General features: G+C 41.9%; 2 protein-coding genes across 4 annotated transcripts in view; one reads left to right on the forward strand and one right to left on the reverse strand.

Annotated features, from left to right (window-relative positions):
• Positions 1 to 6,275, reverse strand: part of PSMA1 (proteasome 20S subunit alpha 1) — a 122,632-nt gene extending 116,357 nt beyond the window's left edge. The window contains exons 1-2 of one of the 2 annotated variants that reach the window (XM_059708984.1): positions 6,187 to 6,275; positions 4,352 to 4,461 (exon numbers count right to left, since the gene is read on the reverse strand). The gene's annotated coding sequence lies outside the window, so the exon portion shown is untranslated. The remainder of the gene's footprint in view (positions 1 to 4,351; positions 4,462 to 6,186) is intronic. The other variant, XM_059708989.1, reaches the window with a different exon arrangement.
• Positions 6,276 to 6,343: 68 nt separating this feature from the next.
• PDE3B (phosphodiesterase 3B) overlaps positions 6,344 to 26,981 on the forward strand; it is a 153,763-nt gene continuing 133,125 nt past the window's right edge. Inside the window, exon 1 of one of the 2 annotated variants that reach the window (XM_059708983.1) lies at positions 6,344 to 7,761. In XM_059708983.1, coding sequence (XP_059564966.1) covers positions 6,775 to 7,761 — 987 coding nt within the window. In that variant the 5' untranslated portion in view covers positions 6,344 to 6,774. The remainder of the gene's footprint in view (positions 7,762 to 26,981) is intronic. The other variant, XM_059708982.1, reaches the window with a different exon arrangement.

Raw genomic sequence — 26,981 nt, forward strand, 5'->3', positions numbered from 1 at the left:
GAGGGATGTCCCAGATTGGAGAGGGTGCAGGCTGGGCTGAGGGGACCCCTCCACCCCTGTGCACAAATTTCGTGCACCGGGCCTCTAGTCTTATATTATCATGCCCAGAAATCTTTCCCAAGAGCACTACTCTGTACCTGATACTCCTACTCTGGTCTGGGTTAGGGGTCCCTCCATTGAGCTCCCAGAGTACACTGAGTTTACTTGCCTCTACAGTTCCTATTATACTGTGCATTAGTAATCTTTTTACTTTTCTAGCTTTCACTATGAACCCTGAAGGGAAGAAACCATACCTTTCATCACTGTATCCTTGTCAGCCAGCACAGTGCCAGGCATTTGATAAACACTGAAATAATGAACACATTCACTAAGAGAGAGATTAAATGTTGGTGGAGAGGAGTAGTACATACCAAGGAAGTAAAAGTAAGGGAATTAAACACAGAGATGAAAGAGAGAAGGCAGGAAGAGGAGAAAGAGACAGGAAGACAGCCATTCAAACAGACACAGGGGAGAGAACTGGAATTGGTAGAGGAGAAACAAATTGTGAAAACAAGCTGAGAGAACCACACAGTGGGAAGATGGAAAAAGAATAATTCTCTTCTTTAGTAGTTCTCAAAGCCCTGTTTCCCACAGTTTTTTCAAATATTCCCTGTGCCCTTTAGTAGCCTATGTGCATTCCCACATAAAGCTGCAGCTTGAGGAAGTTAGTTCTATAAAGAACATCATAGTTTTTTAATGTTCTAAGTGGCATCTCACACAGTGCTCTGCATATAGTGAGCACACAATAAATATTGTTGAGATGAACTAAACAGTGAGTCAAAGTGAGGTTCAGACTCTGAGATGAGTGCTAGCCGGAAGGGAAATAGGTTTTGTTTGAGCACGTAGGCACCAAGTTACCCCTGCACACTGAAACCAGAAGGATCCTTTCCATAGAGAAAAACCTGTCTGTTGTTTTTAAAAATTTTTTAAATTAATCCTCACTAAAGGATAGAGGATATTTTTTCCATTGCTTCTTAGAGAGTGGAATGGAGGAAGAGAGGGAGAGGAAGAGAGGGAGTGAGGGAGAGAAACATCTATGTGAGAGAGACACATTGATTGGTTGCCTCCCAAAGGAGCCCCTACTGGGTGGGGATTGACCTGCAACCCAGGTATGTGACCTTGACCAGGAATCAAACTCTGATATCCTTGGGGTTGGGGGGGTGGGGGGAGGGAGAGAGAGAGAGAGAGAGAGAGAGAGAGAGAGAGAGAGAGAGAAGCTGTAACCACTTAGCAACACCAGCCAGAGCTGTTTTTATTTTTAAATGTGAGATTGAAAATGTTAACTCTTTCCTTCTTTCAAAAACTTTTTAGGTTTTTATTTATCTTAGGGAAAGCTCTAGTTTTAGGAATTTGGAATCTCAGTGATACTGGTGAATTTACTGGCCATTCCTTAAACTTTGATATTTAGAATTTGTCAGACTGCTTTAAATCATTATCCCTAAGAAATCAAGTCTGCTTTATTACTGAATTCTGAAAAAAACTACTTTAGAAAGAGCACTCAGTTCTAAGCATTTTCCCAAATCCAATTCAAATCCACTTTTTATGCCCTATTTTTAGAAATTTAAATTCTTTCTTTCTTTTCTCTCCCTCTCCCCCTTTCTTCTTGCCCACAGGTTCCAAAGAGGGGCTTCAGGTCAGAGAAGGTGTCAGAGACCTGGACCCAGACACTTTCACTTCAATAAGAGCAGTCCGCTTTTATTTGCATATTTCTTTTGAAAAACATCTGAAAACCATGGTTGAGAGGTGACTATGCAGGATGGAAACAAAAAGCTCTTAAAAACGGGCAATCATTTTTCCCTGCTTTTCAACGTCTCTGAGCAAATCTTTAGAGGCTGCTCCATAAACCATCCTGAGGAGTCAGTTGTCTGATCATGGGACAGTGATAATGACGGGGCCTATCCCTCAACCAACCCCCAGTACCACCCATTCCCACGTGTATTCCATGATAACTATAATTGAGTTACTGAAGGTGCAGCTGCTCTGATCCATTCAAAAATATTTAATTTTGGAAGGGAATTCCTGGGAATACTACTCTAAAAATGGATTTTCTTTAAATATGGATTTTAGAGTTAGAAAATAGTTCTATTTTCTGAAAAAGATTAAAACCACAAGTAAAAGGGTGGGGTTTTTACATGGCAGGTGGGGGGAGAATCTGAGACCTAAAATGAGGCCCATTTGTTATTTCGGCTACCTGTGGATGAATATTCAAGAAGAGAACAAGAGAATTCACAGTGAGGGTAACTTCCAATTCTGCAATGATGAGCAACACAGGTCTCAGATGAAGAAGTGAGTATTTTAACAGTTGGGTTGAGCCCAGTAACAGTACATCTCAACTGGTGCTTGTAAGGTTAGACATGTGGGCAGGTGGTGGCATATAGCATGTCTGTCAGTGAGGACCTTAGCTTAGATTAGTGTTTAGGGGCAGAGCTTTTGGCCCTAAGACCGGAAAGACCTAGGTTTTAGTTCTTCCAAAATTAATTAGGGGCATTGTCAGCTTATTGGTGTGGACACCTAAAATGGAGAACAAAACAAAATTTTCATGCTACGAACTCAGGCACATGGGAAAACTGGGTCTTTAGAGCTGGAGGGCAAGGACCTCATTATTAGAGTATAGGAATACACAGGGGTTGTATTGCACCAGAATGCCACAGGAGCTGGGTGGTAAGCACTAGGATTTCCTGGCATGGATCATCCAACTGGGAGAATGATTCTAGTGGAGAGATCATGGGCCAAAATGTGAGGGCAGGCAAAGTCAGGTAAAAGGCTAGGGCATAGAGGGCTGAGAAAAATCAAAGATATGCTGTGACTTTAGGTCTTTTTTTCACAACAGACAATGGTCATATATTCTCAAACCTAAAGACAAGAGCTAAGTAATCCTATTGGTTGTTTAAATCTGGCAAAAGAATCATTAACTAATCTGAACTCTAAGAAATGCAGCCTACTAATAATCTTTGACAAAGATTGTAAACAGAGAAGGGAGTTGCTATAAACATAGCTAGCTCATTCTTTTTGTGCATATTTTTAGTTAAGTAAACCAATGCTCTTTGGTCACGTCCTTACATTTTATTTTAGAATCCTCTCAGGTGCTGGAGTTAGTGTTCAGCGAGATGCACTCCAGCTATAGGTTATTCAAAGGATCGGGCTTTTATAAAGACCTGGGAAGACAGTGGAAAGAAAGCTAAGGGAGAACTGGGAAGTATGAAGAGGGCTTTACATTTTATTTTCCAGATAACAGTCCTTTGATGTAAATCCTTTTATTTGTCAACACTGAGAGTTTGCTTTAGTTCAGTGATACAAATAATTCAAATGTTGCTTTTGGCAATCTGAAACATGAATCGGAAGGATGCCTATACACAGTTGTTGGCAAAAGTGGGTTTATAGCTGTATGAAAATGAGTTTATTCTTGTATTATTACTTAATGTACTATTTATTATTATTAACCTACTTTTGCCCACCTTTATATTTTGGATATAGAGAACCCATAGTTTTAATATTCAGTATTATTTTATATTAGTTTTAGATGTACAGCATAGTGGTTAGACAATTACGTAATTTACAAAATGATCCTACCCACTATATTACTGACTCTATTCCCTATGCTGTACTTTAATTCCTGTGACTATTTTGCAACTACCAATTTGTACTTCTTAATGCCTTCACCTTTTTCACCCAGCCTCCCAATTCCCATCCACGCTGGCAACCATCAGTTTATTTTCTGCATCCATGAGTCTGTTTCTGGTTTTTTTTGTTCACTTATATTATTCTTTAGATTTTACATATAAGTGAAATCATGTGGTATTTATCTTTCTCTGTCTGACTTATTTTACTTAGCATAATACTTTCTAGGTCCATCCATGTTGCAAAATGATAAGACTTCATTCTTTTTTATGGCTGAGTTGTATATGTATGTATTATACTGTTTTATCCACTCATCTATTGATGGGCACTTAGTTTGCTTTCATATCTTGGCTCTTGTAAATAATGCTGCAATGAACATAGGGGTTATATCAAACTAAAACGTTTTGCACAGCAAAGGAAACCATTAATAAAATGAAAAGACAATCTACTGAATGGAAGAAGATAGCTGCCAATAATACATCCTATAAAGAGTTACTATCCAAAATTTATAAAGAATTCAGACAACTCAAAACCAAAAAACCAAACAATCTAATTTAAAAATGGGCAGAGGACCTGAATAGATACTTCTCCAAAGAGGACATACAGATGGCCAACAGATATATGAAAAGATGTGCAACGTCACTAATCGTCAGAGAAATGCAAATTAAACCCACAATGAGATATCATTTCACACCTGTCAGAGTGGCTATCGTCAATAAATCAACAAACAGCAAGCGTTGTTGAGGATGTGGAGAAAAGGGAACTCTCGTGCACTGTTGGTGGGAATGCAGACTGGTGCAGCCACTATGGAAAACAATATGGAATTTCCTCAAAAAATTAAAAATGGAACAGCCTTATGACCCAGGAATTCCACTTCTGGGCATATATCCAAAGAAACCCAAAATACTAACTGGAAAGGATATATGCACCCTGTGTTCAAAAACCATAGCTTTTTAAGACTGGAATGGACTTTAAAGGTCATTACATTAAATTGTTTCATTTTACAGCTGAGAAGAATGAGGCCTGTGAAAGTTATGTGACTTACTTCATGTCAAGGCATAAATGGCTGGCTGGGCCAGGACTAGAACCTATGAAATGGATTCCTAGTCCACTGTTACTTCCGTTACAACCCATGCCTATCTTACCTCAGATGACAATCCAAAGTTTGAAAAAAAACCCATTTTAATCTTTATTTGTTCTAATTTTCATATCAATTTATAATTTCCTATGAGAATTTAGTGAGCAAATTCAGTAATGCTAGTGCAACTTTTGTCATGCCCTGCTGTATAGGCTCAAATGTATCAAGTTTCCTACTTTAATTTTTGACTGGTAGTGATGAATTCTGTGCATATCATTAAAAAATATATTTGCTGAGTTCTGTTAAAATGAGATTAAAATTTTTTTTTAATTGTTATGGTGGAAAAAAGACCCCCTTAGATTTTTATCGTTTAGGACAAGCATTTGATAGTCAATTTGAAAACTCAAAAATCTCTTTTCCTTTATCCAAGAGACAGGAAAGAAACAGGAATTCTGGTCTTTATCCATCTTGGCCAAATTCTTATGCTAATTTCTCAGTGATTTCTGCTATGTATGTGAACTATGACCATACACGAAAATGGTCTGTTTTAGGTCATGCCTGTGGGCAAAGATTAATTGGTGAAAAATGGGCCTGTTCGTGGGATTTACCACACAGTAACGTTCCTCATCTCACTGGAAAAATGTGGAATTAGTTCTTTGAGAAATGTAGCCCTGTCATGAGGCTGGAGGGAGTTTCGGTGGAGGGAAACAGTTCGCTCTCTAAGACAGTTATGATTGGTTAGATTCCAGAGCAGTCCCTTTCGTTCAGCAAAGCTCTACCCTCTTTCAAATAAATATTTCCTACATGTGACTGGTGTCACTAGCAATTCAGAGATCGCATCTTATTGGGCTTCTTTCTTGGCACCGATCCAAACTGGGCAATGGTCTTGGAGAGGTCTCCTGACCCTCCCATGCCCGCTCTCTAGAACATGCTGTTACAGTGAAAAAGCCTTCGATGTGGAAATAACTTTGCGACAGCATAACTCTTCTACGCTTACTGAAATGTGGGATACAGATGTGAACTAGTGGGTATGGGTGGCAAGGGTGCGAAGTGGAGGATGGGATGTTAGCTCCTGGCCTGTGAAGGTGGTTCTTGAGGAAGACAAGCTGGACTATATCTGCCTGGATGCTCCCAGAGAACACTCCACGTGCTGCTCCCTAACAGCCCCGGCAAGGACCCTGGGCCTGCTGTGTGGCCCACACCGCTGATGAGGACAGACCTCGCCACAGCGATCAGGGTTTCGCCGCCCTGCCCTGCCCTGGCCGTAGGGGTGGCGGCTGGTCCTTACCAGGTCGCACCCCTGCTCGGGCAGCTCAAGGGCCCATCCTGAACCGGGATGAGGTGAGGGGCCGACCGAAGTCTCCCCCTTCAGCTCGATTTCCACGAACTCCCTCCCTCCCCAAGACCCCGGTGCAGAACCGAGGGAGCCAGGCTAGAAGTCTATGACTTACCCCCAGAGGGAACCTGCGTGCCTGTGGTCCCAGGATGGTGGGCTGGCCCCCTTCCACCCGAGGAGGACCCCACCCCTTCCCCCCAGCCCTGCCCCTCCCCTGTCCCAGCGCAGAAGTCAGCGGGGTCCCCGGCCCGCAGCGGGCGCCCGGCTGGCAAGCAGCGGCAGGACAGGGCGCGGGCGCGCGCGGGCGGCGGGCGGGGCGCGCGCGCCGGGCCGGGGCCGCCACGGGGGAGGAGCGCCCGCCCCGCTCGCCCGCCCGCCCGCAGCTCGCGCGCCCAACGGACCAGGCTGAGGCCGTGAGTTAACTGTTGCAGCCACGGGAGTTGGGAGGAGACTTCGAGTCTCCAGTCCCGAGAGGTGCTTAAAGGAGAAGCCCTTCCGCCCCTCTCCACGGCCAGTATGTTACGGACCCCGCCGCTCCTCTGCGCGCCAGGCGGAGACCCCGGGCCGCGGCGGCGGGCGCAGCCCTGACGCGCTACTGAGCCGGAGGGCGCCCGGAGCGCGGGGACAGGGGGTGAGGAAGCGTCTGCGGCCCCTGCGGTCCTAGCTGGGCGTGCGGAGCCCGCAGCCACCCCCGGTCCCGGCCATGAGGAGGGACGAGCGAGACGCCAAAGCCATGCGGTACCCGCCGCCGCCGGCGGACGGGGCCGGCTCGCCCCCCGAGAGTCTGAGGAACGGCTACGTGAAGAGCAGCGTGAGCCCCTTGCGGCAGGACCCTCCGCGCGGCTTCTTCTTCCACCTCTGCCGCTTCTGCAACGTGGAGCTGCTGCTGCCGTCGCCGGCCTCCCCCCAGCAGCCGCGGCGCGGCTCCCTCTTCTCCCGGGCGCGCCTCGCGCTGGGCGCCCTGGCCGCCTTTGTCCTCGCCCTGCTGCTCGGTGCGGAGCCCGAGAGCTGGGCTGCCGGGGCCGCCCGCCTGCGGACCCTGCTGAGCGTCTGCTCGCTCAGCCTCAGCCCCCTCTTCAGCATCGCCTGTGCCTTCTTCTTCCTCACCTGCTTCCTGACCCGGGCCAAGCGGGGCCCCAGCCCGGACCGGAGCGGCGGCGGCGGCTCCTGGTGGCTGCTGGCACTGCCCGCCTGCTGTTACCTGGGCGACTTCTTGGTGTGGCAGTGGTGGTCTTGGCCTTGGGACGGAGACGCCGGGGCCGTGACCCCGTACACGCCCCCGGCGGCGGCGGCGGCGGGCAGGTTGTTCTTGGTGCTGAGCTGCGTGGGCTCGCTGACGCTCGCGCACCGGGTCGGGCTCCAGCACAGCATCCTGGTGCTGCTCTTCTCCAGCCTCGTCTGGTGGGTCTCCTTCGCCAGCCTCGGGCCGCTGCCCTCAGCCCTGCGGCCCCTGCTGTCCTGCCTGGTCGGGGGCGCCGGCTGCCTGCTCGCCCTGGGGTTGGATCACTTCTTTCAAATCAGGGAAGCTTTCCATCATCCTCGGTTGTCCAGCACCGCGGAGGAAAAAGTGCCTGTGATCAGACCCCGCAGGAGGTCCAGCTGCGTGTCGTTCGGGGAGACGTCGGCCGCTTACCAAGGCAGCTGCAAAATGTTCAGGAGACCGTCGTTGCCTTGCATTTCCAGAGAACAGGTACGTTAGCCGAAAGCCAGGTTGGCTGAGGAAGTGAGTGCGGTTTTGTCGCTTCAGTTCCTGAGCTGAATTTGCGTGTTTGAAAGCATGTTAACTTCCAGGATGGGAGAGAAAAAAAGGTTTTCTTCTGGAAAGGATTCCTAAAATACAGGAGGCTTTTTAGAAATACAGAAGTACCTTTTTATTTGTGTGAAATAGACTGATTATATTGCACCTTTAAAGTACTTTGTTTATGCAATAGATGAGTTATCAGAAGGATGAATTATTTGCGGTTTAATAGATTGACTACTCCCACTTTGGCATGCTCTGGTGTACGTCATTTTGGTGCCATTTATCTGTTGCTGTTATAATGGTGATATCTCTCCAAAGGTAACATACAACCATTAGAATGAGTGAATAGACATTAATTTTAAGCAGTGTGATTTTACTATTTTTGATATTCGAGAGAAAGATTTGAGATCTTATGAACATTGATGAACTTTGGAATTGCGACTTGTTAGTTTAGATGAAAAGACTTTTGGAAAGAATTGTTAAGAGATCCCCCCCCCCCCAACCCAAATTCCAGCGGTATAGGCTAATACAATATTTTACAGACTAACTCATGGTGGTGTGTATTTGTTGCATAATGAGGAGAATGTTGTAATAATTTAACCTTTAAACTTATGTCTGGAAAGATGCCAAAAGCATGTCCAGTAGGTTTATATGTTTTTGTTTTTTAAAAGGAATTGAAACCATCATCGTGGAACGAGCTTCTATATAGCCTTGGGAAATCTTACCTGTTCTACATCACCAAGAAACTCAACAAGTATAGCTATTCACTGATAGTAAATGCTTTACATATATTTTCTTAAATATATGTAAGTGCAAAATGCTTTACTTATATTTTCTTGAGTCCTCACAAGAACTCTGTATGGTGGTGACATTCCCTCAATGTAGAGATGAGCCATATGAGTTTTTGAGAGATTACCCAACTTCACACATCTAGTAAGTGGCAGTGCTGGGATTTGAATCTAGATTTCTCAGTTTTAATTGTCGTGTTCTAAGCAACTAAAAGAATGAGTGTAGAGCTCTTATGTAGGCGAGTAGGAGTTTATAGCATTGGTTTTCAGACTTTTTGATTGGTGATATGTTTTACACTGGGACCCAGTTTAACTTTTTTATTCTTACTACATCTGATGCTCTCTTCAAAGTAATCAACAAACCACTGTATTGATTTTATGACATGTTTAACACTAACTCTGTAGTGCTCCAATGAGACCACACTTTGCTTCTTGAAACGTTTCTTTTTTCTTTTTTTTTTTTTCCCAGACTGCTTTTGTGGTCTGTAATTATTTGGCCATATACTTGAAAAACTTTGTTAAAAAATGTTATGCCTTTTGTTTTCTCATTTTACTGCCCGTGATAATAGTGCTTAGAAAAATCTGTATTAGAAGAGTTGTGATATTAACTCCAGAGCCAAGTAATATCAGCTGTTTTCTTAGCATGGCATGCCATTTAACAGTTGACTATATGTGAATAGACACCGGAAAAGTGTTTTAGCATAGTCTAATCACATTTGTAGATAATTTCCCTAAATTTAACAGCATTACAGTTTAACGAACTTTATTGTAATCTGTTGGTGTAGTCAATTGTGGCTGTGCTGTAAATGGAAAATTCTTGGTTTTCTTAATCCTACTCTGGTGCTTTTTCCATCATAGCAACCTTTTTCAACCTTTAGTTGAGAGCAGTGTTGTTGTTCTAGGTAGCTTCACTTATTTGTATTAGAAGCAGACAAAGTTTGAGCTTTTAAAAAGGTCATATATTATACTTCCTTGCATAGTCCATGGACACGGACATGGGGGGGCATTGGGAGGAGGGGGAAAGCAGAGGGCAATGGGAGATATTAACAATAAAAAACACATTTTAAAAAGTTTATTAATCCATTTTTTTATTTAAAAAGGTCATATCTTAACGCAGAAAACTCTTATTCACATTCCACTATGAAAAGGAACATTTTTGGGGTCTTAAATATATGCTAATAGTTTAAGGCTTCCTCCATTGTTATTTAATGTTCGGTGTCATAAAATACTACTACTTTGGCATTACTAAAAATTACTACATATTTTTAATTTAACCGAGATTTTAATAAGGATTTTTATTTATGCTGATTCCTGTGAGTCTCTGGTTTTGTTTGCATGTATTTGATGTTAAAGAAATGAAGAGGAAACCAGTGCTTTTATGGAAGTAAAAGATCGAGACTTTCTAATTTTCCAAGTGCTAAATTTTGTATATGACAAGTTTAAAGTCTCTTCATTGTTTCAGAAAGTGAAGGGGAAACTGAAAGATATTGAGTAGAATCTGATATAGGGAGAAATGCTCTGGATTCATAGGCGGGGGATTGAGAGTAAGGTCTTGGCTCTACTGTGTGATCTTGGGAAAGTCAGTGAATCTCTGAATCTCAGCATCCTGCCAAATCAAGGATTCCAAAAGATGAATTCTGTAATAACTTCCCAGTTCTCGATTCTCTTCTTACAGTTGGTTTATACTTTTTGTAAGGTATGAATAGAAGTATAGCTAAAACATCACAGATGAGTACTTCTTGAAGTTTTACTTAAGTGTTGAATGTTGATATGACTAACCTGTGTTTTCCAAGGTGTAATGATGAGCAAATATTCTGTATTTTTTTAATAGAGAACTTTAAAAATTATATGCAATTCATTTTTGGATTGATAACAAAATTATTATACTTTTATTTCCTGAAGAATTTTATAAACATCTTTGAAAAACAATTAAAACTCATGTCTATCTAAATATTTTTAAATTGAGAGTAGATTTAGAATAATTTTTAACTTTTGGGATGTTATGTTAGGTACCATGTTGAAAAATAATGGCTTATGTTTGCAAAACATTTAATTTTCATAATTAGATTTATAGTAGATATAAATGCTATATATGTCACGTATTAATTGTATTAATTAAAGTTTTGTTGTTGTTGTTGCCAAGCATTTAGAGATTTAAAGTTTAAATCTAGTTACTGTTAACTGTATTTTGCCTTGGTGGGTTAATGGGAAGACATACTTAAGTTGTAGTATATTTGCCAGGAATCAGCTAAAACAAATAGGAAATTTTTTTAAGTATTAGTTGTCTACATAGATGCTTTGGCCAGAATTTAACAAATTACATTGCTAAGCCATTTTATTTGTATATTCTATAATGAAAGTTTCAGCCAGATCATTTTATTTGTGATAGACTAGGTAAATACGAGGTTTGGAAAGTCATAAGTTAGTGTGTGAGATATTTTTCTATACCTAAAATGCTAAGTGCTTTCTAAATGGTTAGGTAAATATTTTAAAATTCTGTGGCCTTAAAGCCCATAAATATTATGTAAAGTGTTAATTTTATTTGAAAAAGGTGCACACATGTAGTATGAATGTGTTTAAAAATGATTTTAAAGTTTAGTGATTATTTAGCCCCTTAAGGAATTTGCAAGGCATATCTCACTATGAATTTAAGAATACTGTAGTATTTGTGACGTTTATTTTGTGGTTTCAGTGAGTAGTGTTTCATTCTACTTTCATGTTAATATTTTGTGATAAAGTATCAGCCTATATCATAATTTTACGCTCTATTTTGTAAATATTGTATGTACTCTGCCATCGGAACTGTTGTTCAAAAGTACAGATTTGATCAAATCCCTTGCCCTGTTTTAAAAACCTCTTATGGTTTTTTCATTGTCCACAGGATAAAGTGGACAATGACCTTGAACCTTGCTTGCAAAATCCTTTATACCATGCTCTTAGCTTTTTTGTTTGTTTTGTATTTTAAAAAGCCATTTAGGACTTAGGGACACTCCCTCCCCCATCCATCCTTGGCTATTACTATTTGTGGACTGCTTATTGTTACTGACCTGTAGGTATTTTTTTTTCTTTCACTATTACTATTCACAGTTTGAAATCTCCTTTAAGGAACAAATTAGATTAAGAAGTTCTTAGACAGTACAGTGATATTCAAATTACTTGTATAAACTGAGAACAAATCTTCAATATAGCAAGTTGGCCATTTTAAAAAATAAGTTGACAGATCATGTGATGTGTGATAGATTTTTATTATAGCTCATGAAATAATAACATCTCCATAATTTATGTTTTCCCATACTGAGTGGAAAGTAAATAGGGCCAAGCATAAGTAGAACTGTAAAGTTTATTTTCATTGTCCTCAAACTTTTTATCCGCCTCAGTGGTGGGCCTTTCTCTGATTCTCTTTTTCTTTATCCTTGCAGTTACCAAGTTAGCCTGTTTCTCTAGCTATTCTCCTGCCTTCCTATCCCCTAACCAAAACAGGAAGAATCTATACTTGCTGAAAATGTTTATTTCAACCTAAATGTGTTTATATAGATATAGAAGAGATAGATTCAGAGTTTATCTCGTTGAAATCTGCTCATTTTATAGACAGGAAAGAAACTCAGAGAGGTAAAAATATTGTTTCTAAGTTATGGCGTGAGATATTTGGGATACAGGGACTAAAACCAAGCTAAGTCCTGCCATAAAGAGCTTAAATAGCTGCAGTCATGGTTTTCCAAGGCTGTAACTAATTTTGTCAATTATCTGATAAATGACATACGTAGTTAAAGGAGTTAGTGGGTGAAGATGGGAAAGCGAGAGAGACTCTTGAAATCACGAAGTTTATACAGACCTTGAGGATAAACTTGGTCTCTGATGTAGTTATTTCAGGGTGACTTGTCAGGATGCAGCTGGTGTCAAGCTCAAGTGCCTTCAGAGGTCAGTCACAATAATGTATTTATGTCGCATGCTGAAGAAGGAGGGAAGGATAAGAAGAATGGAAGTCCACTGATTATTGCCTACTTTGCCTAAGAACATTCAATTTAAACAAAACAAACGCAACAGTTGTGTTAGCCAAGCAAAACTTTAGGAGACCCGGGTTCTGTCTGTGGGTAGTTCCTGACAGTTTATAATATTGGGTTGGTGTTCACTTTGTTATTTAAAAGCTGACTCATATTTATTTACATGATTATTAGAAGGCTCTTCTTAGAACTTTGGGCAGAGGAGTATATAGTATTTTCTACTGTCTTTTTCTTTCATGATTTAGAACTTTTCTTCCTGTATTGATTTTCCCTAGCAGGTCACTCATCTTTGTAGATTTTCCCTTCTCCATCAGCTAGAGTAAATTGCTTGGCTAGTTCTTCCTTACATTTCTTTCATACAACATGCATTCAGCATATTTTATCTTTATTTAGTTAGCATTTAAATTTTAAATGAGAAATTTTACACGTAAAAGACTGTATATAATTTTAGTATGTGTTAAGGAATGAAATACTAAAGGAAAAAAGTCAGGTACTCACCACTTATATTCTTTGAAGTTCCCTGTGTAACTCTTTTTTGCATCCCTTTCTGTCCCATCTATCCTGATTTTCTTTTTCTTTTTTTTTACTATTCATTCCTGTGCTTGTTTTTATAATTATAACCCCCCACAAATGTATTCCTAAATAATCTAAATAATGTTACTAATCTTGCCCGTTTTTGAACTTCCGTAGAATCATGGTGTATGAATTTCTTTTGTAACATTTTTTTTCTTGATGTTTCTGAGATTTATTAATGTTGATGTGGATAATTGCAGTTCATTTTTAATGCTGTATAATATTTCATCGTATGGCCATGGTAAAATTTATTTATCTTTTCCACTGTTTATGGACCTGTGGGTAGTTTACCATTATGTAAAATGATGCTAATGAAACTTATTGCAAATGTTTCCTGGTACATGTGTGCATCCAAAAGTAGAATTGCTGAGCTGCAAGGTATGTTCATATTCAACTTCACTATGTGTGGTAGTCAGAATAACAGCACCCCAAAGATGTCCATGTTCTAATTCCAGGAAATTGTGAATGTTATCTAATTTAGCAAAGGGGACTTTGCATAGGAAATGTCTAAGGACCTTGAAATGGGAAGTTTATCCAGGATTATCTGAGTGGATCTAAAGTACTCACAAGGATTCTTAAAAAGTGGAAGAGGGAGGCAAAAGAGGTCAGCGATGGAGTTGTGACAATGGAAGTAGGATCGGAGTAATCCAGTGTGAGAAAGATTCAATCTACCTTTGGCTTTGACAAGGGAAGAAGAAGGCCAGGAACCAAGGAAAGCAGGCAGCCTCTAGGTGCCGGAAAGGCAGGGAAATGGATTTACTAGTATTACAAGGTATCCTTTGATTTCTTCCTTGATCTCATTGTTAGCCCATTCATTGTTTAGTAACATGTTTCATTTCCCTCCATGACTTTGTGTATTTTCCAGACTTTTTTTCTTGTGATTGATTTTTATTGTCATACTATTATGGTCAGAGAAGATGCTTCATATGATTTCATTCTTCTTAAATTTATTGAGACTTGTTTTGTGTCCTAACGTGGTCTATCTAGAAAATGTTCCATACGCACTTGGAAAGAATACATATTCTGCTGCTTTGGGGTGAAATGCTCTGAAGATATTATTAAATCCTACTAGGGTGTGTAAAGTATGTTCTTCTAAGGAAAAGCATAGGGAAACATGACCATTGCATGTAGATACATGTTATACAATATATCACACTCAAACATTTTTAATAAAATATATAAAAATAAATAAAATACTAAAATATATGCATTATGTTTAATTTTGGTGTGTGTTAATATAAATATAAGATATGACAAAATGAAGTACAATTTAAGTACATTTATTCAGATGCTTTCATTTAATATTCACGTGCGGAAAAGTAGCGGGCTGCCTGAGGGAGTTCTGGCCCAAAATAGCCAGTCAGCAAGGTGTTAATTATTATGTGTCTTGATGTGGGCCTCTTTGGGTTCATCTTGTTTAGGACTTTCTGTGCTTCCTGGACTTATGTGTCTTTTTTCTTCACAAGGTAAGGGAAGTTTTTGGTCATTATTTCTTCAAATCGGTTTTCGATGATCTGTTGCTCTCTCTCTCCTCCTTCTGGTGCCCCTATGATGAGAATGTTGTTATGCTTCATGTTATACCAAAGGTCCCTTAAACTATCCTCACTCTTTTTAATTTCTTTTTTTTTTCTGCTCTGATTAGGTGGCTTTTTTTCTACCTTGTCTTCCAAATTGCTGCTTTGATCCTCTATTTCAGTCAACCTACATTTATTCCTTTCACTGTATTCTTGATGTCAGAAATGGTATTCTTCATTTCTGACTGGTTCTTTTCATGGTTTCTATGTCCTTTTTCATGCTGTTGTACTTCTTATTAAGTTCCGTGACCATCCTTATAACCATTAATTTGAACTCTGTATCTGAAAGATTGCTTGCCTCCATTTCATTTAGCTCTCTCTCTCTCCCCCCCCTCTCTTTTTTTTTGAGAATTCTCCTGTTCTTTTATTTGGGGCCTGTTTCTTTGTCTCCCCATTTTGGTTGCCCCTTTGTATTTGTTTCTCTGTATTAGATAGATTTGCTATGACTCCTAGTCTTTGTGTGGTGGCCTTATGTAGTAGGTGTCTTGTGAGACCCAGTGGCTCAGGGTCCTTGATCACCTGAGCTGGGTCTGAGAATGTCTCTTGTATGGGTTATGTGGGCCCTTCTGGTGTAATTCAGTCTTGATTGCTATAGGCCTGCTCATGTATGGGATCAACCCTCAGGCTGGCTGACTGTGAAGCTCAGCCCCGACCACGGTGTGTGAGCTGCTGTGCCAGTGCTGACCACATGAAGCGGAATTCACCTCAGTAGGGTTTGGTGCCTGCTGAGATCTCCTTTTGGTTATGCTGTTTGTGAAGCTTATTGGATCCTGCTCTAATGTTGTCTGAAGGTGGCCACTGGGTGTGTTGGTTCTGGGCCTCTTGGGAGGGACTTTGGTGCAGGACAGTGTCTAATGCTGTCTGTGTCTGGCCATTGGCAACCTGTTAGGAGCTGGCGATCCAAAGTTGGTGCCTGCCTCTGGTTTGCTTGGATTCACACAGGAAGGACCAAATTGCACAGCAAGGCTGGCTTTTACCAGCACTGGGCCTGGGGGTAGGTCAGCAACTGTCCCAAGGCACCCTGATAAGATATGCCTCCACTTGCCTCTACCTGCCAGCTGTCTGTTAGATTCAGTCATTGAAAGAGCCTCTGGTGGAGTTGGGATGATGGGGCAAATGGATCACTTGTGAGGGGGAGGTTCTGTTCAGGTTTCAGGGAAGATGGTGGGTGTGGTCCCCGCCCTAGCACCGCACGACTTTGTGTGTCCTGACCTAGGCAGGGCAGAGCCACCAGGAGTTGGGTGAGTGGGTCCTTTGGAGCCACAGTCAGAGTCCAGAGGATGGATCTGCTAGAAACCTGAAAGGTGTTTCTAGCAGATCTCCCATGAGGGGGAAGCGCCAGGCAGGTTGATGGGAAAGTGGAGGGAATGGCCCCAACCTCAAAGCCACATAACTCAGCCACTGATACCACCTGAGTCTGCCCAGACCTCTACTCCCTGTCCAAGGCAGCTGACTCCTCCGCAGGGCCTAAGCTCCACAGGTTGAGGTGAGGAGTCTAGAGGGTGGGACAATTGGTTTACCCTAGGCTGATGCCACACAGAGCGGCATGCTCCACCCAAGAAAGATGGTTAAGTGCAGTATTGAAGAATGACTCAGCACAGGGATCCTGGCAGCTGTTCCCCCAGCTCTGTTCCCAGAGCCACAGACTCCAGACTCTTCTCAGGTGATTCTACTCTGCTCACCCTCCCTCTACTGGAACCCAGGGTGAGTTGGTATGAACGAAATTTTGTGTGTTGGCCCTTTAAGAGGGTACCCATGTCTCCATTAGACTCTCTCTCTCCCTGGTGGACAGAAACCCTGCTGCTTTTCACAGCTGGATGTTGTGTGGGCTCCTCTACCTGGCTCTGGTGTTCTGGGCTGGGGAGCCCGGCTTGGGTTTAGGCCCCATGCTCCTCAGGGGGAATCCCCTGAAGCTGAATATCCCTCTGGAACATCAGGTGCCACTTTTGGGAGTGGAGCCAGTCCTCTTCTTATCTCCACCCTTCCTACCAGTGTCAATATGGCTCTTCTGTAAATCCTTGGTTATGTCTTCTCTTTGGCTAGTCTTCAGTTAGTTATTCAGGATGATTGTTCTTTAATTTAGTTATAATTCCAGTTTGGTCCTGGGAGAAGGTGAGTGTAGTTTCCATCTACTTTGCCTCCATATTGAAATCTGATCTCATTTTTTATATACATGGATATCCAGTTGTGTCAACACAATTTATTGAAAAGTTTATTATCCATTTGTCAGCAGTGTTCCCTCTGTCATATATCAGATTTCAATATACGTATGAGTCTGCATATGGGCTCTCATGTTTCATTGGTTAGTTTATGAACCCTGTGTTATGCTACATTGTTTTAATTATAATAGCTTTATAATAAGACTTAATATATACTAAATCCCCTCATCTTGTTATTCTTCAAGAATGTGTTGATTATTTTTGGACCTTTGCTTTTCAATATAAATTGTAGAATAAGCTTAACAAGCACCACAAAAAATCTTGTTGGAATTTTCATTGACATTGCATTAAGTCTTTTGAACAATCCTGTATAATAAAAGCCTAATATCCTAAGTGTCCGGTCATCCGTTCAACACATCAAAGCGTAATATACTAATGATATGCTAAGGCTGCTCATCCACTTGCACTGACCACCAGGGGGCAGACAGTTGACCGGTCTGCCAGTCTCTATGACATGCACTGACCACCAGGGGGCAGACAGTTGACCAGTCAACCAGTTGCTATGATGTGCACTGACCACTGGGGGCAGATGTTCCAACTGGTAGGTTAGCTTGTGGCTGGGGTCTGGCCGATTGGGACTGAGCAAGATGGGCCGGAAATGCCCTGGAGCCCTGCTGCAGTCCCTCTCCAGCTGGCCAACCTCTCGCATCCATCTCTGGCCCCGATTGTGCACTGGTAGGGTCTCTCAGCCTGGCTGGTGCCCTCTCGCAATCCGGGACCCCTTGGGGGATGTGGGAGATCCGGTTTCAGCCCGATCCTGCAGGCCAGGCCGAGGGAACCCACTGGAGCACAAATTTGTGCACCAGGCCTCTAGTTTAGGTATAAATTTGCTTTTGATTAAAATTTTTAAGTTGTATTTTTCTAGAAAATTAATGTAACTTTTCAAATTATTTCCTTAGTGCATAATCTCATTTTATTATGTTTAGTTGGTTCCGCACCTGCATTTATCTTCTTTTTCATTGCTAATATCATTTATATGTTTTTTTCTTTGTTTCTTAACAAAAAAAATTTTGTTTTTAACCTTTTCAAAAAAACAATTTTTCATATTGGTACTTGTTTTCTATTTTATTTATATCAGCTCTTACCTTTATTATTTTTCTTTCTTTGAATTCATTTTCTTGTTCTTTTTCTAACTTTGTAATTGGGATGTTAAATTATTTTGAGCTTTTTTCATAGTATGCACTTAAAATTATACATTTATTTCTAAATATTTTTTTAGTTGAATCTTATAAATTTTTATGGGTAATATTACTTTCCAGTCTTAAGGATTTTCTAATTTTTGTTTTGATTTCTCTTTTGACTAATGAGTTGTTTAGACATTTATTAAAAATTCATAATTATATGCAGGTTTTCTAGTTATTTTATTGTTGTTGATTTCTGATTTAATTGCATTATGGGCAGGGAATATATATGGCCTGACATATTAGGTAGAATGTTTGTTAACTGTCTGGTAGGTAAAGGTTGTCCTTGTCAGAGGTTCTGTGTCCTCACTGATTTATTTATCTTTTTGACCCATCAGTAACTGGATAGAGTAACAAAAATCTCACTTTGCTGGTGGATTTGTCAATTTCCCCCCATAGTTTGTAGTTTGCTTCTCTTGTTTAAGAGTAAGTATATGAAGAATAGAACTTCAAATGGGATGGAATTACTTATCAAAGGAACAACAAGAAGAATACATGAAATATAGCACATTTCAAATATCTAAAGAGTCACTGTAGGAAAGTAGTAAAAATTAGTTGGATCAGAGTTAACATGTATTTACAAATTGCCTTTTATATATTCCAGCCCTGGAGATACTAAGACAACATTGCAAGGACAACATCACACTCTAATGAAGAGAGAAAATGTAAATAAATAATTATAATTCAGTGTGGTAGGTGATATAATAGAGGTATAATATGTATAAGGTACAATGGGAGCATTATGGAATGAACAACTGATCCTTTCCAGGATGAGAGCCAGAAAGCCTTCAAAAAGTTAACAATTGATCTTTAATCTTCAATGACAGTTTCTTACTGTTATAAAACAAATAAAAAATGAATTTAAAAATTTCACTACTATGACCTTAAAAAGAAATTTTCAAAGTTATTCTGGCATAATCTTCACGTTACCTTAAATATGTATGTAGGTAAATACTTCTTATCAACTAGCAGACTGAAAAAGTCATGATAAACATACAGAGCCAAATCAAGCAAACTGTTCGCATGTGCTTTTGGTCACTAATCTATAATAATAAAAGTGTAATATGCTAATTAGACCAGACAGCCAAACGACCTTCCAGACGTCCTTCCGGATGAAGCTGCGGTGGTGGGGACCGAGGCAGAGGCAGTTAGGGGCAATCAGGTAGGCAGGTGAGCAGTTATGGGGGATCAGGCAGGCAGGCAGAGTGGTTAGGGGCGATCAGGCAGGCAAGCAGGAGTGATCTGGCAGGCAGGCGAGCAGTTAGGGGAGATCAGGCAGGCAGGCGAGTGGTTAGGGGTGATCAGGCAGGCAGGCAGAGGTAGTTAGGGGCAATCAGGCAGGCAGGCGAGTGGTTAGGGTGATGAAGTAGGCAGGCAGAGTGGTTAGGGGCAATTGGGCAGGCAGGCAGGCGAGTGGTTAGCAACCAGTGGTCCTGGATTGTGAGACGGATGTCCGACTGCTAGTTTAGGCCCGATGCCGCAGGCTGGGCTGAGGGACCCCCCCTCCCCTGTGCACAAATTTCATGCACCAGGCCTCTAGTCAATAATAACAACCAAAAAAGATGCTTACATTCTCTACCAGAAATGTCAATATCAGTGGTAAAATAACATAGGCAATAAAAAATGTAACTCAGGATCAGAAAGAAGAGATTGTTATAAGATGTAATAATTACATAGTACTCACTATGTGCTAGTCTCAACAAGCCTGTGAAGTTACATATTTGTATCCTGTTTTGAAGCTGAGAACTAAGGCAAAGGGGTGAATTAATTAGCCCCAAATCACTTAGCTAGTACACAGAAAATACCATAATGTGCTAAGTGCCATTTCCAGTATATAACAAGCCTATAAGAGCACTCCCAATTGAAACAACTAAACTATAGGTCTAAACATTTTAGAACATCTTTTGAAAGGAATCACTGAGTAAGAAAAATCTCTGATACCCCAAAAGAAATGAAAGTAGTATAGGGGAGGAAAATTTTTATCTTCTTTCCTTCTAGATTCTTTGGCTGGCCTAATAATTAAATTGACATAAGACAAATTAACAGGAGAGAAAAAAAATTTAATATGTATATATATGGGATCCCCATAAAAACGTGAGGCTGAAAGAATTGTTCAAAATCAGGAATCTTTTATATGTATGAGACAAACAATAAAGAATAATTGATAAGACAAAGGGGTTTGGGCTTGGGTTAATAAATTGGTGAAGAAATAACAAGGTTTGTTTATACAGCCTTCTTGGCTCTAAGTTCCCTAGCTCTGCTGATAAGGATGCCCTTTGACCTCAGGTACTAGGAAAGGAACCTTTTACATAGGAGATTTATCTTCTGCTTTCAGCAGGGGACAAAAGAGGGTCAGAGTGTCCTTGCATTGGCTGTTTCTCAAATACCTTTAATTCAACATAATCAGTATGCCATATTTTGGGTTGGCATATTCTGCTCTCTTTTAGTAGGAATCCTAAGAGGTGAACAAGTAGAATAAAACCAGCTTTCACTTGAGGAGTTTCTGACCATTCTTAGAGACTTTGAACATTTGCTTCTGTTAGGTATGGCTACACTCAAGAGATAAAATCCTAGGGTCTGTCCAAAATCAGAATCTAATAGGAAATCTCGGCATAAAGCTGAGGCCCCAAAGTGCTGTTCTGCCAGTGTGAGGGTAAATGAGAAGTGAATATGGCCATGGAGATGGGATGCCTATCTTGACCTTAGCACAGGGAGTTGGGGAAGAGATAAAATAAATTTCCTCTGGGAATGTATAACCATAAGAGGGCCCTTATGTAGCTTTATTTGTTATTGTAGTAAAATATATAAAACATAATATTTATCATTTCAACCATTTTTTTTAGGTATACAGTGTAGTGGCATGAAGTATATTCACATTGTTGTGTAACCACCACCACCACCCATCTCTAGAAATGCTTTAATCTTCCTAAACGGAAACTCCATACCCATTAAATAATAACTCTCCATTATCCCTTCTCCCATCCCTTGGTAACCATCATTCTACCTTCTGTTTGTATGAATTTCACTGTAGATACCTCATATAAGTGGAATCATACAGTATTTATCTTTTTGCAACTGACTTGTTTCACTTATGATAATCATTGTTGGAATTTTGACAGGATTGCATTGAATCCATAGATTGCTTTGAGTAGTATTGCCATCTTAACAGTAGTAAGTCTTACAATCCATTAACATCAGATATCTTTCTGTTTGTGTTTTAATTTTTTTCAGAAGACCTTTGTAGTTTTCAGTATATAAGTCTTTCACCTCATTTTTTTTCTTTATTGATTAAGGTATTACATGTGTCCTTATTGCCCCCTTGCCCCCTCCCCCACTCATGCCCTCACCCCTCTGGTGTCTGTGTCCATTGGCTAGGCTTATATGCATGCATACAAGTCCTTTGGTTGATCTCTTCCCCTTACCTCCACCCTCCCCTACCTTCCCTCTGAGATTTGATGGTCTGATTGATGCTTCTCTGTCTCTGGATCTATTTTTGTTCATCAGTTTATGTTGTTCATTATATTCCACAAATGAGTGAGATCATGTGATATTTATCTTTCTCTGACTGGTCTATTTTGCTTAGCATAATGCTCTCCAGTTCCACCCATGCTGTTGCAAATGGTAAGAACTCCTTCTTTTTTTACTGCAGCGTAGTATTCCATTGTGTAGATGTACCACCATTTTTTAATCCACTCATCTGCTGATGGGCACTTAGGTTGTTTCCAAATCTTAGCTATGGTAAATTGTGCTGCTGTGAACACAGGGGTGCATATATCCTTTCTGATTGGTGTTTCTAGTTTCTTGGGAAATATTCCTAGAAGTGGGATCACTGGGTCAAATGGGAGATCTATTTTTAGTTTTTTGAGGAAACTCCATACTGTTCTCCACAGTGGCTGCACCAGTCTGCATTCCCACCAGCAGTGCATGAGGGTTCCTTTTTCTCCACATCCTTGCCAGCACTTGTTTGTCTTTCACCTCTTTTGTTATGTTTATTTCTAAGTTTTATTTTTGATGGTATTTTAAATGGAATTGTTTCTTAATTTCATTTTTTTTAAAATATTTTTTTATTGATTTCAGAGAGGAAGGGGGAGGGAGAGAGAGATAGAAACATCAATGATGGCAGAGAATCATTGGTGGGCTACCTGCTGCATGCCCCCAACTAAGGATCGAGCCAGTAACCTGGGCACATGCCCTTACTGGGAATTGGTGACCTCTTGGTTCCTGGGTCCATGCTCAACCACTGGGCCACACCTGGCCAGGCTTAATTTCATTTTTGAATTGTTCACTGTTAGCTTATAGAAATGTAACTAATTTATGTGTTGATTTTGTATCCTATAGCTTTCCTGAATTTGCTTATTCTAAACTTTTTTTTTGTTGTGTGTGGAATATTTAGGGTCCTCATTTAGTTAAAGTTTTTTTTTTATTAAGACTTCTTTTAAAAGAGCAGTTTAAAGCAAAATTGAGAGGAGGGTATAAACAAAATACAGAGAAGTGATAGGGAGAGTGGTGCTGTCAGCCCTGGCTGCAGGGCCCTATAGAAAATAGACGATGCACTCAAATGGATAAACTTGGGAGAGTTTAATGAAAGGGTGACATAAAAAAGTGGGAAGAATTTAGGGAAACTAGCATGGGATGATAAAGAATCTGGTGAGCAACAATTGGTAGTAGACATATAAGGGCAGAAATGGGGAGTTATTGTCAAGACTCAGAGGGTAGCTGTATAAAGGTCCATTGGCCTCTGGTAGAGGCTGTGCTACTAACAAGAGATGACTGTATGTGTGAGCTGGGGGATTAAATACCCCAGGCTCACTCTCTTCCTAGGTCTCCTGCCAGTGTCTTCCTTTGGCTGAATCCACCCAGAAGAGAGGGCAAAAGAGACTGCTGACCCAGTCTATTCAGGACAGCCTCCTGGAGGCACAGAACAGAGTGGAGTGGAAAATGGATCTGGAGGGGAAAATAAAATATATCTGACACAATTGGCTTTTAAAGGACACAAGATACCAATCTCTGCAGAAGTGGAGGAATGGCTGTTTAGGAAGGGAAAATCAAGTAACAGAATAGAGGAGTATTGAAATAGTGTGCTCAGAAGTGGAAATTATTTCAGTGTGGAGGTTATGCTGAACAAAGATGAAAAAGCCTATCTAATAAAGAGGGAATGCCCTAACTGGTTTGGCTCAGTGGATAGAGCGTTGGCCTGCAGACTGAAGGGTCCCAGGTTCGATTTCGGTCAAGGGCATGTACCTGGGTTGCAGGCACATCCCCAGCAGCGGGTGTGCAGGAGGCTGCTGATCGATGTTTCTCTCTCATCGATGTTTCTAACTCTCTATCCATCTCCCTTCCTCTCTGCAAAAAATCAATAAAAATACATTTAAAAAAAAGAAAAAAAGAGTGAATGTGCAAATTGACCGTCACACCATCCCAAAGATGGTGGCTCCCATAGCCACAAGATGGTGGTGCCCAGTCCCTTCAGCCCTGCCAAGGGGCTGGCAGGCATGCGGTACGGCTGGACCCACTCTCAGGCCTGAGGTGCAGGCAAACTTTGGATGGCGGCTGCCCAGCCACCCAGGGCCACCCAAGGCTCAGGTAACCAGGGCCAGCCGAGGCTTGCGCTGCCGGCAGTGGCAGCAGCAGAGGTGTGATGGGGGTGTCGTCTTCCCCTGATCGCTGGGTCGCCTCCTGCCCCTGAGGGCTCTTGGACTGTAAGAGGGGGCAGACCAGGCTGAGGGACCCCCCCCCTCCAGTGCATGAATTTTCATGCACTGGGCCTCTAGTAGGTCATAAAAATGAAAAAATAAGTTATTTGCAGAGAAGTGCTAATCTTTACACTGCTTATCCTCTTATTTATTAAGTCTTGCAACATATGGCTCTTATAAATCCATGAATATCAATATTGCCTTTATCATTAAAGAGAAGATACTGGGTCAAGTTTTTTGCCTTAACATGGCTATGTGAGGGATTTGCACATAGTGACATAGTACAAATTATAGAAAGAGCAGGAGTAATTTAGAGAGTGAGGCTTATAGTTAAAAATATAGGCTCTGGAATTGGACTGTTTTGTGTTTGAATTCACTTTCTACCTTGATGACCTAGGTCCGTGGTCGGCAAACCACGGCCCGCGAGCCACGTGTGGCTCTTTGGCCCCTTGAGTGTGGCTCTTCCACAAAATACATTGTGCAGGAACGCACGTACAGTGCGATTGAAACTTTGTGGCCCATGCACAGAAGTCAGTATTTTGTAGAAGGGCCGGTATTTTGTGGAAGAGCCACACTCAAGGGGCCAAAGAGCCACATGTGGCTCGTGAGCGTGGTTTGCCGACCGCTGACCTAGGTGAATTATCTAATCCAGGCCTCAGTTTTCTTAATTATAAGACAGGCACAGTCATGCTAACTTTATCATAGTTGTGAGGAGTAAATGCATGATCATATAAAGTACTTAGCCCAGAACCCAGCAAGCACATCAATAATGTTTCCTTTTTTTTTTTTAATTTAGGAGGATATAGCTGTCTTCAAGTATCTGACAGCTTGCCACATGAGATTGATATTAAACTTCCTATTTTTGTGAGAACTTTTGCAGTCAGAACTAAGACTAATGTGTATAAATAACAGACAGTTATTGGATTAATATGAGAAAGTCTTTTAAAATAAATATGTTTTTATTGAATTTAGTGAGAGAGGAAGGGAAAGAGAGAAACATCAATTGGCTGCCACCTGCATGCACCCCAAATGGGGATTGAGCCTGCATCCTAGGCATGTGCCTTGATGGGAATTGAACCAGAGATCTTTCAGTGCACAGGACAAGGCTCAACCAGCTGAGCCACACCAGCCAGGGCAAGAAAGTCTTTTGATCATTTAAAGTTGCTTGCTCTGTTCACGTGGCTTAGTGGTTGAGTGTTGACTTATGAACCAGGAGGTCACAGTTTGATTCCCTGCCCGGGCTGCAGGCTTGATCTCCAGTGTGGGGTGTGCAGGAGGTAGCTGATCAATGATTCTCTCGCATCATTGATGTTTCTCTCTCTCTCTCCCTCTCCCTTTCTCTCTTAAAAAAAAAAAAAGGAAAGTTGCTTGAATCAGGATTGGTTAGTTTGTGAGAATGATTTGCATGCCAATGGAGGTGTTCAAGAAAAGACTAGGGATGTTTAAAAGTATATTTGTGTATCAGATTAATAAAAACACACTAAAATCTTCAGGGTAACTTCCAACTTATGGAAGAACTTGTTTGATTTGTTTTTCTCCTCTGTTTGTTCCTTTTAACAAGGTTGATTTCTTCCTCCCGACCCCCCATAATCCAGCTTAAATGTCATCTTTCTTTATTTAATAATATTTATTGAGCACAGTCGAATGTTGCAGGTTTTGTTCTAGGTACTGTGATTAGTACTGTGAATAAGACACATAAGGCTCTTGCCCTTAATGGGGCTTTAAAATAATTTCTAGCACAGATATCTACACTAATAAAGACAAACATGCAAATTGAACCTTCGCTATGCCTTAAGCCATGCCCACCAGCCAGTCAGAGCGATTATATGCAGATTAACCCAACCAAGATGGCGGCTGGCAGCCACGGAGTTGGAGGAAGCAGGAGGCTTGGTTGCCCCAATGATGGAGGAAGCCAAGCTTTCCACTTGCTGCAGCGGCTCTGAGCTCCACTCAAAGCAACAAAGTTTCAATTATAGAAGGCAAATAAACCCCAGATACCTGCTTTCAGCTGGCCGTGGCCACAGAGCTGGAGCGAGCAGGAGGCTTCCCTCCCGCCCGCCCTGGCTGGCTATGAGCTCCTCTTAAGGCTACAAAGTTTCAATTATAGAAGGTAAATAAATCCCAGAATTTTTATTTTTAAAAAAGGAGAGACTGGGAGCTTCTGTTGCCGGGGGTCTTGGCCAGCCTGAAAACGGCCCTCAGCCCCTCATCCAGACTGGCCAGGCACCCCAGTGGGGAATCCCCACCCAAAAGGGGGTGTGGCCAGTTTGAAAACAGCCATCAGCCCCTCACCCAGGCTGGCTAAACCTCCATGAGGTGAGGGTCCCCACTTGGGGGGCTTGACCAGCCTACAAATAGCCATCAGCCCCTCACCCAGGATGGCCAGGCACCCCAGTGGGACCCCCACCTTGAAGGGGGTGTGACCAGCTGCAAACAGCCATCAGCCTCTCACCCAGGCTGGCCAGGCACCCCAGAGGGACCCCCACCCTGATCCTGGACACCTTTCAGGGCAAACCAGCCATCCCCCACCCATGCACCAGGCCTCTATTCTATATAATAAAGGGGTAATATGCAAACTGACCCTAACAGCAGAACGACTGGGAATGACTGGTCACTATGACACACACTGACCACCAGGGGGCAGACACTCAATGCAGGAGCTTCCCCCTGGTGGTCAGTGCGCTCCCACAGGGGGAGCTCTGCTCAGCCACAAGCCAGGCTGATGGCTGCCAGTACAGCGGTGGTGGTGGGAGCCTCTCCTGCCTCCTCAGCAGCGCTAAGGATGTCCGACTGCAGCTTAGGCCTGCTCCCCGGTGTCAAGTGGACATCCCCCGAGGGCTCCTGGGCTGCCAGAGGGATGCCTGACTGCCAGCTTGGGCCTGATCCCCCAGGGAGCAGGCCTAAGCTAGCAGGTGGACATCCTCCGAGGGGTCCCAGACTGCAAGAGGGCATAGGCCGGGCTGAGGGACCCCCTGAGTGCACTAATTTTTGTGCACCAGGCCTCTAGTGTGTTTGTGTGTGTGTGTGTGTGTGTGTGTGTATATATATATACAAACATACATACATACTAGGGGCCCGATGCACGAAATTCGTGCACTGGGTGTGTGTGTGGGGGGGAGAGTGTCCCTCAGCCTAGCCTG

The sequence above is a fragment of the Myotis daubentonii genome, chromosome 9, assembly GCF_963259705.1.
Source record: "Myotis daubentonii chromosome 9, mMyoDau2.1, whole genome shotgun sequence".
Classification (NCBI taxonomy): Eukaryota; Metazoa; Chordata; class Mammalia; order Chiroptera; family Vespertilionidae; genus Myotis; species Myotis daubentonii.